General features: G+C 40.6%; 1 protein-coding gene across 2 annotated transcripts in view; it reads left to right on the forward strand.

Annotated features, from left to right (window-relative positions):
* Positions 1-14,299, forward strand: part of CSTF3 (cleavage stimulation factor subunit 3) — a 79,518-nt gene that overhangs the window by 61,800 nt on the left and 3,419 nt on the right. For both annotated transcript variants that reach the window (XM_040328294.1, XM_040328295.1), the window contains 11 exons: positions 1-78; positions 1,590-1,752; positions 2,979-3,088; positions 3,181-3,297; positions 4,267-4,341; positions 5,939-6,082; positions 7,866-7,968; positions 8,526-8,595; positions 10,376-10,571; positions 10,923-11,076; positions 13,475-13,569. In XM_040328294.1, the coding sequence (XP_040184228.1) occupies positions 1-78; positions 1,590-1,752; positions 2,979-3,088; positions 3,181-3,297; positions 4,267-4,341; positions 5,939-6,082; positions 7,866-7,968; positions 8,526-8,595; positions 10,376-10,571; positions 10,923-11,076; positions 13,475-13,569 (1,305 nt within the window). The remainder of the gene's footprint in view (positions 79-1,589; positions 1,753-2,978; positions 3,089-3,180; positions 3,298-4,266; positions 4,342-5,938; positions 6,083-7,865; positions 7,969-8,525; positions 8,596-10,375; positions 10,572-10,922; positions 11,077-13,474; positions 13,570-14,299) is intronic.

A 14,299-nucleotide genomic window follows, 5' to 3' on the forward strand; every position in this document is an offset into this window, starting at 1 on the left:
GGTATTAATGTCCATCTTGCAAAGAAAATGATAGAAGATCGGAGTAGAGATTATATGAATGCCAGGAGAGTGGCTAAGGTTAGTCCAGTCTTATCAGTCCCGGCTGACGTATGTATTGCATCAAAACCGCTTCTTCAGTTTGACTGGCATATTAACATTCCATTGGGAAAATGGGGCAGGGATACAGACGTTCCTTTGACAAAGGGGGGGTTTTGCTCTGTCTGATATGTCTGAGTTATCTGCCTGCTTATAAAACCTTTTAGATGTGCACTTTGCATCGCAAGTGAGTCTTGTAATGAGTTGGGTTTGTTTTAGTTCTAGTGATTATGTCATTATTTTAAAAATTAAAATCCAAAGCTTGTCTGCAAAAAAAAGGGGATTACTAAGTACCCTTCCTGCTGCCCACCTGTGTTGTCTGAAAAATCTTCAGCATCTGACGGTTCCACGAGTGTAGAATGCCTGATTTTACATCTACGCTGTGGTTGCTTCTTCGGGCCCTGTCTGTACAGCACCCGGTGTTGATGATGGGGCTGGAGAAAGGCATCCAACACACCCAAAACTGTATTAGGTGTTAAGATATTTCAGCCAAGACAGTGCTAATTGGAGGCATAGGAAAGTCGGGGTTAAAGTGATTGTAAAGTCTTGTGTTTTTTTATTTTTTAAAACAAATCTGTTATACTTGCCTCCTAGTGTGCAGTTTGTTTTGCATAGAGCAGCCTGGATCCTCCTCTTCTCGGGTCCCTCTTTGCTGCTCCCAGCCCCTCCTTCATTTGAATGCCAGCAGCTTGCTACGGGGGGGGGCACCCAAGCCAAGTCGGAGCTCTGTGTATCCATTCAGACACGGAGCCCGACCTGGCCCCACCCCCTCTCTCCCCTGGGTGGCTAACTGACTTTGACAGTCGCGGGAGCCAATGGCGCCACTGCTCTGCCTTAGCCAATTAGGAGGAGTGTCCTGGATGGCTGGCTGAGGGGATCATGGACATTGCTGGAGAGAGAAGGGGCTCAGGTAGGTAATTAGGGGAGAAGGGAGTAGCCGCTTCAGGTGAGAACCCAGATGAATATCCTCCATTGCAGACAACTCAGGTGCAGGCAATGCACTTAGCAAAGCAGGAACAAAGATTGTCTCTGGACAGCCGCACTCTGAACAAATTCAGAACAAATTGTAGCCTTTTATTAAAAGAAGAACAGCACTACAAGACGCAGCAAAATATAATAAAACCTGACTGCTGACGCGTTTTGCACTGAAACTAGTGCTTAGTTTGTTCAGAGTGCGGCTGTCCAGAGACAATCTTTGTTCCTGCTTAGGTAATTAGGGGGAGGCTGCTACACACAGAATGTTTTTTATCTTAAAAAGATAAAAAACTACTGCCTTTACAAATCCTTTAAGTGGTAAGTCTTCTTTTCAGGCACTTTTTTGATTTTTTTTTAATAGGTGCAGAGAGTACCAGTCAGTTTTTACTTTGTTTATGAAAGATCAGATGATGGCTAATCGCTATATGCAGTTTAAAAGCATTTCTATGGATAATGTTTAACATTCAGGATATAGGAGACTGATTGGTATAGTTTTTATTTTATCTTCTTCTAAAAAGGAATACGAGACAGTAATGAAAGGCTTGGATCGCAATGCTCCCTCCGTGCCCCCACAGAACACCCCTCAGGAAGCTCAACAGGTAGAGATGTGGAAAAAATACATACAGTGGGAAAAAAGTAACCCTCTTCGGACAGAAGACCAGACCCTCATAACAAAAAGAGGTATTTTACAAGAAATTATATTTTAAAGTGGATTTAGGATCACTCTGCATCCATTCAGAAATTATCACAAACTTATTTTATTATATAAACTGCTCAACAAACTTCTCATAGGCACTCAATATGATTAGAACACATTGTATATGGTTGTATTAATGTTCATGACAGAGAATTCTACATGCCAACCAGTCAAACTGCAGAGAAAACCATCTAGTGAAAAGGCCTTTTCTTTGGTTGGGCACCAGTCAGCAAGGTTCTTAACCAATATAGAGCCCCCTGAACCAAGGGAACAGCCACTCTCTTGCATGACACTGTTATTTAAAGGTGGGTTTTTAGTGTCCCATTGCAGCACTTAATATGAAGGAGGATAACCTCCTAAATTTCCACCCAATGATTGGAATTAAAGGTAGCTTTATTCGGTTATGGCAGCATAACAAGAGCAGTCCGAATGTAAAAAGTAAAATTGATGTTGTTCACACCAGTGTGGCTTTGAAATTACGCTACTTCAGCAAGATTTCAAAGCCGCAGATCAGTGCTATTTGGATTTCTCATTTAATTGTGTCTTGCAACTTTATTTAAAGTGGTTGTATACCCAAAAACACATTTAAAAAAGAAAATTAAAACCTGCAAGACAAAGGCATAATGAGCTAGTATAACTAGCATACTAGCTCATTATGAATTACTTACCTTAGATCGAAGCCCCCGCAGCGACCCTTGTTCCTCTCCTCTGCCATCGCCATGATACCCGGAGTGACTTGAGGGGATGTCAGCTGCGGCGCTGTGACTGGCCGGAGCGGCGATGATGTCACTCCTGCGCATGCAAGCGGAACCGGCACGATCCCCGTGCATGTGCAACTTTTCCCGGCGCGTTTACATTCAAGACCCACCACGCTCAGTGCGACTGCGCCGTATGACATCAGTGCCTGATTTTCTGCAAATATCTCCTTAACCATTTAGGAGATATTGCAAGCACCTACAGGTAAGTCTTAATGTAGGCTTACCTGTAGGTGCAAGTAGTAACAGAGGGTATACAACCGGGTGAGATTTGTAATGCGATTTGATCTGACAAATCGCATTGGTGTGAATGAGGGCTTAACGTTACTGGTTTATCTAAACTGCTGCTTTGTGCGTCTCATGTTGTATTCTTTACTTTTTTGAGCTATAACACCCTTTATTAAAAAAAAAAACATTATGACCTTTCGGCTGAAGTTTAATGTGTTCTCTTTCAGTCATGTTTGCCTATGAGCAGTGCCTGCTGGTGTTGGGGCATCATCCAGACATTTGGTATGAAGCTGCACAATATCTGGAACAGTCCAGTAAGCTGCTGGCCGAGAAAGGGGTATGTATTTTTATATATTGCATTTAGCTTAGACTGTAAGATAATATTGAAGTGTTTTTGATTTATCGAATTGATTTTTACTTTCATAACAGGATATGAACAATGCTAAGCTGTTCAGCGATGAAGCCGCCAGTATATATGAACGTGCAATTAGCACCCTGCTTAAGAAGAATATGCTGCTGTATTTTGCCTATGCCGACTATGAAGAGGTGTGTTTTTTTTTTTTTTTTTTAATTAAAGCAGAATTGCTACTTAATTCTCCAGTAACTAATAGGGATGGGCTCAAGCATGTTCAGATCGTAGTCCCAAACCACCTGAGCGATCCAGCCAGGTTGCCATCACTGCAAATTGCCAATCATAGGCAGCTGTGGGCCAGGAAATGTATCATTGCCTATGATTGGCGGTGTGCAGTAAGGGGTTCTTGGTGGGATTGGTCAGGTGGGTTGGCACTACAATCCAAACACGCCTGAGCTAAGTCTTATAGCATGTTTCTCATTGAGGGAAGCTGCATGTAGAAAAAGCACTGGAGTGATGGGGATTTTTTTTTTTTTTTTTTTACACTCTGTGTCATTATGTATCGATACACAGCTGTGTATTACTTGAAATCATATACAATTAAAGGGTCACTAAAGGACATTTTTTTTTTGGCTGAAATGACTGTTTACAGGGTATAGAGATATAAAAGTTAACTGATTCCTTTTAAAAATCATTACAAATAGATAAAAAATCAATCATATAATGTGCCTGTAGGTTAGTTTCACTTTTAAACTGTTTTCATGTTCCTGTGAACTAGAGAGACCCACAGAACAAAAACAAACAAATCCAGGGCAGTGTTTTGTTTTTAAAATGAATCTGATTGGTTCTGTTAAGTTTTAGACACACAGTAATGACAGCTTAGACGTACAGTGAAAAGCTCCCAGTACGATGGTTATAAGGAAAAAGACAACCAGGAAGTGTGGAGATCAGAGCAGAATTACAGCAACATCAAAGCAAAAACAAACAATAAGGACATGAAACCAGTACTGCAGTAAGGTAAAGGAAGCTATTTAGCTAAAAAAAAATCCTTTAGTGATCCTTTAAGATTGGGGTATATATTATATAATCCTGGCCTTGCATTATTGTCTGTCTTGTTGTAAAGTCCAAATGTTTTATGTAATTCATCTTTGTATACATTGCAGAGTCGAATGAAATATGATAAGACTCACAGTATATATAAAAGACTTCTTGAAATAGAGGACATTGATCCCACCTTGGTAAGTTTTTCATCATGTTTTTCCATGTTTAATTCTTCTAAAGAAAAACTCTTAAATAATCTTTGTATGCAAACAAAAACATACCATATCTTGATATTAGAAAGACATCAACAATTTCTATGAAAGAACTTATGATTTGAGGGTGTTGACATGCGCATTAGTACCAAAATTTGGCCTATGTGTTTTGTGCTACTGTATGCAGCCACTTCTCATGTCACACTAAGATGGTGAGAAACAGAAATAAGTCTCATGTCACTGAAGCTGAGCTTTTTATCTAACAGGTGTCAAACTGGTAGCCCCCCAGGTGTTGCGGAACTACAAATCTCATGAGGCATTGCAACGCTGACGGTTACAAGGAATGATGGGACTTGTAGTTCCGCAACAGCTGGAAGGCCACCAGTTTGACACCCCTCTAAGCGATGCTGTCATCGGGTCAGATGTGATAGGAGAGGGCCACAGACACCATGGGGTTAATTCTCTTTAGGCTGGTTTCACATGGGATGTCTAAACAGGTCTGCCTGTCCGTTTTTCAGGCAGCCCTTATCGGACCATCTATTGCTCTCTATGGAGTGGCAGGTACACCCCCTTGCATCTGTTTCGATTAAGTACGCCAAAAAAGTGGATCAGATCAGATGACAGGTGAATGGAAATGGACAAGCGGTCCTTTCCATCTGACAACCCCATAGAGAACAGCAGGCATGTGTCCGCTCTGCATAGCGGAGCGGACATGGATCTGTCATCCGCCTGCTCAGTGGGGAGATCCCCCTGCTGAGCAGATGGACTACAGAGAACGACTGTGTGAAACCAGCCTAAAAAGCTGAAACTGTTCACATAGCAAAGTGAATGTGCACTGAGGTTAGTAAATAATGAAAAGCTGTGTTCACTTTGCTTATCCAATCATTTGCAAAGGGAAAAACAGGATCTATTCTTGTACATGATTGGATGATTGAAGTGAGCTCAGTGTCAGTAAACTTGTATCCCTTTTTTTAAAACCGTTAGTTACTGGGATGGGAGGTATGTTGTGACATGAAGAACCCTTCATATTAAAAAAAAAATAAGATATTTCTTTAAATCTTAGTTGCTTATTTAAATAGATTTGCCATTTTTAGCTTTTGTTTTCCACAGTTTCTTCCGTAGAAAATTAGTATAACTGTGTGGTTCCAACACCAGCTTTTACGACATGGGACACTACCAACACTACTAAAGATTGTCTGTCATACAAGATTTTTCCCACATGTCAGGTGGGCACAGGACGACACCTTGCCACAACATACATTGTTAGGCATTTATCTGTCTTTGTAAATTACATCCTCACCAGTACAGCCTTCCTGACATAATGACAGGTTTACATTAGGAGGGTTATTCTGAAGTGTTTTTTATACTCCTTTGTGATAAGTCACCCTTTCTGTCTTCTCCAAAAACAATTTACATTTGCAATTCTTGTTTAAAGTAGATGGCAGTACACTTTTTGCATTGCCATTTGTGACAGGGATATGTTATAAGAAAGTCATCAAAAGGAGAGATATTTTAAATAACATTTAATCTGTGTAATGTCAGTATATGTTCAGCATTCTGATTGTTGGATATGTTTCCTCAGGTTTATATTCAATACATGAAGTTCGCAAGGCGGGCCGAGGGCATCAAAGCTGGGCGGTTGATCTTCAAAAAAGCAAGAGAAGATATTCGGACCCGCCATCATGTATACGTCACAGCAGCCTTAATGGAGTATTACTGTAGTAAGGTGAGAAGATTCAGAGTCCTGTGTCTTGCCATTTCCATGGAAAACCTTAGGAAATAAATTAGGGCTGTGCAAATTAACTTTTAATTAATTGATTAATCTTAAATTTTTTTGATCGATCAAAATCTTTTTGATCGATTAAAATTCTTTTGATTGGTACTCACCTCTCCGCTGGCTTCTGGGCCTTCAGGGAGTTTCGTCAGAGATCCAGTAACGTCACGGACACCGGCGGGGCTTGCCGTGTCCATCTGAAGGGCTCCTTTGCTGTGCCTTCATATCTGCATGCCGGCGGGACCTTACTATCTGCCACACGCAAGGGCTGTTACACTTCCCTCTATCAACCTGGGATTCTACAACCATCCACTGGGAGTTGTGATAGTTCCCTTCATGGGACATCTACATGCCGACGGACTGATGTTAACCCCTCCTCATCTGGATTCAGCAGTGGCACTGTTGTACACATTTTTATACCAGTATCATACTTGGCTACATGTTTTTATGACTGCTTTTGGTACCGTTTGGTATTACTTGCACCATTTTTACAGTTTATGTAGCTACATCGATTTTATCTCCAGTGCAATATTTATTTGGTTACCTACTGAGAGTTGCCTTTGTGTGTTTTTGTTTCCTGCTATCCATTTTTCCAGGGATTGGTAGCTGCACTGGGAATCAGCCTGCAAGGAGATCAGCTAAAAGTAGTTGGATCTGTATGTGCGTTATAATTAATCGAAATTAGTCGATTAATCGATAAAAAACAAAAAAACTATATTAATCCAACAGAAAATTTTTGATCAGTAACAGCCCTAAAATAAATAAAATGTAACGGGTTAAATTTGCAAATATAACACACACCAGGATGAGGATACATAGAAAAAGTGAGTTCTTTTCTACTGCGTAATTTTAAAATTACAGTCACGTGTATTATTTTTGTGTTAAAATTTTGTGAAACAACGTCTTTGGGTTTAGAGGAAAGTATACTTGTAATGTAGAGGGCTTTAGTAATCCAAGCATCAGGTCCAATTTTGTGAGCCACCTGCAGTGGATTTTTGAAAAGGTTGTCTTTTTCTTACTATCATATTATTCACAATGGATCCAGGACCTGACCTAGCATTTCTTATACTGTAGTAATAATGTGGGAAAGAGATGAAAACTAATCACATGGTTTGGTATCATATAGATTAATTTGGGATACCAAAATAAATGTGCATAACACATTATGAAGTTTGAATACGATTACCAAGTTCAGAGGAGAAAAAAAGATTGTACTTTCCCTTAGACCCCTTTCACACCGAGGAGTTTTTCAGGCGGTACAGCGCTAAAAATAGCGCTGCTATACCGCCTGAAAAACTCCTTCACTGCATACTCAATGTGAAAGCGGAGGGCTTTCACACTGAGGCGATGCGCTGGCAGGTGACACCTTCACCCAGTCTTCCTTATGGGTTTGCAGACTCTGGCTGTGTGACTGGCGAGAGCCACGATGGTGCCAACGCCACACATTTGCGCGGGAGCCGTCGTTTACGACACAAACTCTGAAGGGAAGGCCCAAGTGGAAATTTAGGAGATATTTACAGTACCTATAAATAAGCCTTATTATAGGCTTACCTCTAGGTACAAGTCAGAGATGGGAGTTTACTCCCACTTTAAGCAAAAGCTTTTCTTCGTGTAGCATACTGCATTTGTGCGAGGTCAGTGGAGGAAGCTGACATTTGCCATTATTACCCAGTTACAACTAGCTTACACCTTTAGTGCATGTTCAGAAAATGTAAAACAACTCTTTCTTTTATAGGACACATCTGTGGCCTTCAAGATCTTTGAGTTAGGATTGAAGAAATATGGAGACATACCAGAATATGTTCTAGCATATATTGATTACTTATCTCACCTCAATGGTAAGTGTTCTAGGTATTGTTCTATCATAGCTCCCAACTGTCCCTCATTCAGAGGCACCTTCCCCCCTTTTGCCATAACATTCTTCTATCCTTCCTCCAGCTTCCTCAGGTGTTTTTTTTGGTCTAATGTATAGACCTGTTTTTTGTATACAGTATGTACTATTTACTTACCAGAAGTGGTCTACTACACTAAAACCTTTTATTCAGCTTCTAAATATTGCATTTGTTCTTTTGTGGGTTTAATTAATTAGATATTGAGGAATTCCAGATATGGATATTTTATAAATAATCCAGCTTGAATGTAACTATGCATGTACCATACTTGGTTGATACCCATGTGAGCTGGACTGTCGGACATACCCATTATCACTCCCAGAAATAAACATTCAGGGATACTCCTAATATGAGTAGCATTGTACTGCAGGGACAGGCAGTTCTCTAACCGTCCCTTGTTTATGGTGAGAATACACTTGTCTGTAGCCACCTGTAGTCTGTCACCATTACAGTACTAGAAAGAAACCATTGGCTGAATGTATGATGTATTTTTGTTTTCTCAGAGGACAACAACACAAGGGTATTATTTGAACGTGTTTTAACATCAGGGAGTCTGCCACCTGAGAAATCTGGGTATGTAAAATTATATTTTTCTATAGAAGTGTTTGTTCTTATAGTCCTGATGTGTGTCTGTTGCACCATGTACTTGTGTTAAAAAGTGTCCTGTTCTCCTTGTATGTCTTCTTTTTATATGTAATATCTGGTGTTTCCGCCAGTCCCCCTTGCTTTCCTATTTATAGTCCCACACTTGACATGAGTCCACCCATCTTAGCATGGTTGGTTTTGTGGCTGTGCTAGAAGAACAGCCTGCCTGTCCTCCATTGGTCTTGTGCTGAAAAGCACCCCCCTGCACAGCTATTCACTTAGAAGATCAGTATCCCGCTCTTTCTCTATCTCCACCTCTCTAAGCCCCCTTATGCAGCTGAGAGCAGAGGACATGTGATCACTTTTTTTAAATAATAATAAAAAAAAAAATATATATATATATACACACACACACACACACACATATACACACACACACACACACAGTGAGTTGTTTTTCAAGGTAAGGGTTCACTTATACTCTGGCAATCATAAATTTTTAAGCGATAATGTAAAAATAGTGATGCTGCCATTAGTAATCAGCCATGTTTCAAACATTTGTTGTAATGGCAGAAAAAGCAAAGTTTTTATTTGCTGCTACAACAAAGTTACTGTATTTCTTCTGCAATTTTTTTTAAAGATAATCCTCTAGTATTTAAACACGTGATTACTTAATAATTGTGTTTTTAGAAGTATTTTTTAAGCATTTACTGGACACTGGCTAAATGCAAATCGATGCATGCCTTAAAATGTATATTTTTTTGACAAACCCATAAAATATAAAATACTTCTTTGAGTGGCTGATCTGCCACTGTGTAGTTCTCCAATGTACACCATCATTTAGCTTACACACTCACTTACCTCCTTTTCACCACTTTTTCCATTAGATGATGAATGTCAATCTGGTGTTATTTGGGTGACATGTGGCCCAGTTTACTCCTCCTTGGCAGACCTAAGCCAGAATTCTCAAACTTTGCTGTTACACTATGCCCTTTCTTTCTATTACTGTTGGTTTAATAAGTCGATATTTCAAGTGGAATATAATGCAAAATCTATCTACTGTTAAAACTGTACCCCCCATCCCTTCCTAAACCCTATTCTGGATAATCTGTGTAAGAAAGATCTCTATAACTACCAATTTTCAGGCAGATTTGGTCCAGTCTCATGATATTTCCTGTGTCCGCTATCATAGCTGCAGGAGAGAGTGCTCTGACAATGGCTGGTATGCATGGTTGGGAGTGTGACATCGCCCATGGGCTTCAATGGTCCATCTGTTGTTGGTGCTCCTTCCTATTCCCAAACACTCATACCACTGATGCTGCAGCTTTCCCCCACCAGCTCATGACCACTGATTGCTCAGTTCTCTGTCTGCTCTCAGCAGAGAGCGGTCACTGGTCTGCTCATCCAGAACTCACTGGAGTGTCGGGCTGGAGGAGGGGGTGCAGCTGGCTTCGGCTCTCAGCCATGCGCAGAATGCTGGGGCCAGCTATTAGGCATCTGGGTGAATCCCAACAAAATGATTGAGATCCTTTCAGAGCCTGGAGCAGCACTGTGAGGTCAGCCGACAGCAGAATTTAGCCCATTGTCAGCTGATTTTGGGTCACAGGAGAGCAAAGGAAAGTGCACTTATGTGACCCTGAAAAGAAGTATGACCATAAAGCTTTACCCATACTTCTCTTTTAAAATCCTTGCCACTCATCAAGCAGGTGCATATAGTCAGTGTCGTATTGGCTTTGCCAAGAATCAGTTTATTTTGTGTTTTCCTTAGTGAGATCTGGGCTCGATTCTTGGCATTTGAGAGTAACATTGGAGATCTAGCGAGTATTCTGAAAGTAGAGAAGAGGAGATATACTGCATTCAAAGAGGAGTACGAGGGGAAGGAGACGGCTCTACTGGTAGACAGGTACAAGTTCATGGATCTGTACCCGTGTTCTGCAAGCGAACTCAAAGCCTTAGGATATAAGGTATGTCTAAATGAATGCTATATTGTTGATTTCATCTTCAAATCTTTTGCACATTTTTATGCCTGTACTTTTTCTTTTTTTCTGTACAGTACCTGACTCGGTTATTTCTTGCTTTTTCACCTTTTCTTTCCTTTGTTTCTGACTTTCCTTAATTGTTATCACCTCCTCTGTCTCCAAGTTACAAGCTTTTCTTTTCTCCTTTTCTGGTGCTCAAGCTTCATCATTCTCTTTCCTTCCAATCTCTCCATAAACTGAATATTTTTTGGTTCCCCCTTCTTTTATTGCCTCATACTCCTCTATCCTTGAGCTATTTTTTTTTTCTGTAATGACAATATATAACAATTTTTCTAGGATGTCTCCCGTGCCAAATTAGCATCTATGATCCCAGAAACAGTGGTGACTCCTTCCATAGCCCCATCTTCAAAGGATGAGATTGACAGAAAACCTGAATACCCAAAACCAGACACCAGCCAGATGATTCCTTTTCAACCAAGACACATGGCTCGTAAGTCATCACCAACATTTTAATATTTGATTGTGATTACACAAAATCTTTAGAAGCTCCATAGGTTTCTTTAAAGTGCTTCTAAAGGCTCAAAGTTTTTTTACCTTCATGCATTCTACGCATGAAGGTAAAAAACCTTCTGTGTGCAGCAGACCCCCTTATACTTACCTAAACCTGATCTGCCTCCAGCAATGTGCGCAAGATCCTCTGCTCTCTGGGGACTCTCTCTCCTCATTGGCTGAGACAGCAGAGGAAGACATTGGCAGCCAGTGAGCCATTGATGAGAGAGAGAGGGGGTGGGGCCGAGACACAGATCTGTGTGTGAATGGACATACATAGCAGTGGCTCGGGAGCAAGCCTACTTGGGTGCCCCCCATTGCAAGCTGCTTGCTCTGGAGGCACTCAGCAGGAGGGAGGGGCCAGGAGTGCCAGCAGAGGACAAGAGAAGAGGACGATCGGGCTGCTCTGTGCAAAACCACTGCACAGAGCAGGTAAGTATGATATTTTTGTTTGTTTTTGAATTGCCTTTATTTTACTTTAGTCAGCCGAGTAGGTGTGCAATGCACTTTTTACATTGAGAACTGTAAACAAATATCTATGATAGTATATTGTTTAATTATATTACTCCTCAAAAGTGTATCCCACAATACTAAATAACATATATCAACATTGTCACAATAGTAGTGAGGCTATTCACAGGCCTCGCAACTGGAAAACGTAACCGTTCTATGATACACGAGTACAATACAAAGTCACATAGATTATAGCCTAGTAAAAAAATGGCACGATAAAAAAAAAAAAAAAAAAACTCCCCTTCACCAAACCCCATATACATCTGAAATCCTAGAGCACAAACTTTTGTTTCCATAGCTTTATTACAGTTTAGCTCGTATTTACAGTAACCATTACATACATGGATCATTTACAACAATTTAATCTTCGAGATAATCCCACTTGAAAAAAATAAATAACAATTTATAACATGGCTATACATCATACATAACTGTACTCACTCGTTGTATCTTATTTACTGACTGTTACGAAAATCTAATTTTTCAGAATACAAATATTGAAATGGTAAGACTGCTGCAGTCTATCACCCAGGTGTTCAAGGGGTATAAACAAATCATTGATATATCTATGTGCCACTCGGAGGAAAAGTAAATCCATAACTATATACAATGTGTAATACTCTCCCAAGTAGTGGTTTGTCAACACTTTGCACAGTTATCGGATATGAGAAAAAAAAATATTCTGAATGAGGCATCCCAATGCCAGGAGCTATATCACAATTCCTAAACTCTTTGTTGACAGCTCACAGGTTTAAGTGAAGGTCACTTGTTTCCATTATAACTTTTCTTGGTGGTTAAAGTAGATTAATAAAATGATTGTAAAGCCTCTTTTTTTTTTTTTTATTCCAAACATTTCATAATTACCTACACTGTGCAGTTGGTTTTGCACAGACCAACCCTAGAGCCTCCTTTTCTCAGGTCCCTCTTCTGTGCTCATGGCTCCTCCGTCCTGTTCAGTGCCCCCACAGCAAGCAGCTTGCTGTTGGGGCACCCGAGCTGTTTCACCGCCCAGTGTGTCCATTCAGACAGGGAGCCGCAAACCTGGCCCCACCCCTCTTTCCTGATTGGCTGAATGACTTTGATGGCATTAGGAGCTAATCACACTGCACTGCTGTCTCAGCCAATGAAGAGGGGAATTCCGGGTAGCTGAGACATTTATGCAACATCGCTGGATAAAGATTGGCTCAGGTAAGTATTAGGGGGCTGCTGCACACAGAAGTTTTTTTTTTTATCTTTAATGCATAGAATGCAATAAGATAAAAAAAAAACTTCTGCCTTAACAATCCCTTTAAGTAAAAGTAGAGGTATATGGGTGTTGTTCATCTCATATCTCTTTGGTAAGTGAACAGCTCAGGATTCTAGTTATGGTCAGGTGAAATTCTATTTATTTGGTTAGAAAAACAAATAAACTGGAGAGGATCACAACTGAGTGATGCAGAAAGTCTGACCGTTTGGTATCTTGGCTGGTTTAGCAGAGATCGGCCGAGATTCGAACCATGCATGGCCAGGCTGATTGTACCCAAGTTGATAGGTTGATCAACTTGGGTACAACCAGTATGTTGTATTTTTTTTTCATGCGATTATTGCCAGTGGTTATAGCCACTAGCAATAATCACTGTGTGTTCTCCCGGTAGGGTTGCAGGAAAGTAAATTGCACCATCTATGGCCAGCTCGACTGTCCCAAAGGGGGTCGGCTGCAATTGGTTTAGACAATTGCTGTGATGTTATAATGATCCTGATGTACAGTATTTATGTGTAGAAGCATCTGATAATGAAGGTGTTAAAATGCCCAGTAGCATGATCGCTCTCTATTATGTGTTCTGTAGCTCCTGGACTTCACCCAGTGCCTGGAGGAGTGTTCCCAGTGCCTCCTGCTGCTGTGCTATTAATGAAGCTGCTTCCTCCACCCCTGTGTTACCAGGTACATGAGCAATATATTCCTCTCATTTCTATGTCTTTCTCCTTTTGTTTTCCTTTCTAAATAATACTGCCGTGTTCTTTGCTGTGATCCTCCTATCTAATAGATTCTAACAGGAAAAGGGGAAAGGTTTTTAGAGGTATTTTTGTCACATCCCCGGAGACTACTGTCTTCCTGTTAACACCTGTATTTTAGGCAGTTAGGGGGTTAATTGTATATATTTCCAGCAGCATATTCACTTTTCCACAATTATCCTTAAATGTAAGTGACAGCCTTACAGGTCACTATTCTATTACTAGATTGGGAGAAAACACCCGTTACTCCTTGTCAAACACTGCCATCATATACAGCACTATGGGAAAGTAGTTATACCTATTGTATGTTTCACCTTCCTTCAGTTTACTTTGCAAACACAATGCCATCTAATAATAATCTGCCAAAAATGATGAAAACGTGACAATTGTGGCAGTTGGGGATTATTTACGCAGACCTGTGTTGCTTGATATCGATAATACTATTCTGCTTTTTAGAGCATACACCTGTGGCTTTCCTTTGAGTTAGCTGCACTTTTGCCAAAGACTTATATTATACCTTGCAGATGTAGTGCACTTTCTGAAAGCGCACCAAACCTGCAGGTAATAACAGAAGTCTATGACTCAGTGCAGGTAATCTGCAGGTGCATTGCGCTCTATTCTGGTATCGCCGGCTGTCGCTGTCCTAGGCTGAGTGCATT

The sequence above is a fragment of the Rana temporaria genome, chromosome 11, assembly GCF_905171775.1.
Source record: "Rana temporaria chromosome 11, aRanTem1.1, whole genome shotgun sequence".
Lineage (NCBI taxonomy): Eukaryota > Metazoa > Chordata > Amphibia > Anura > Ranidae > Rana > Rana temporaria.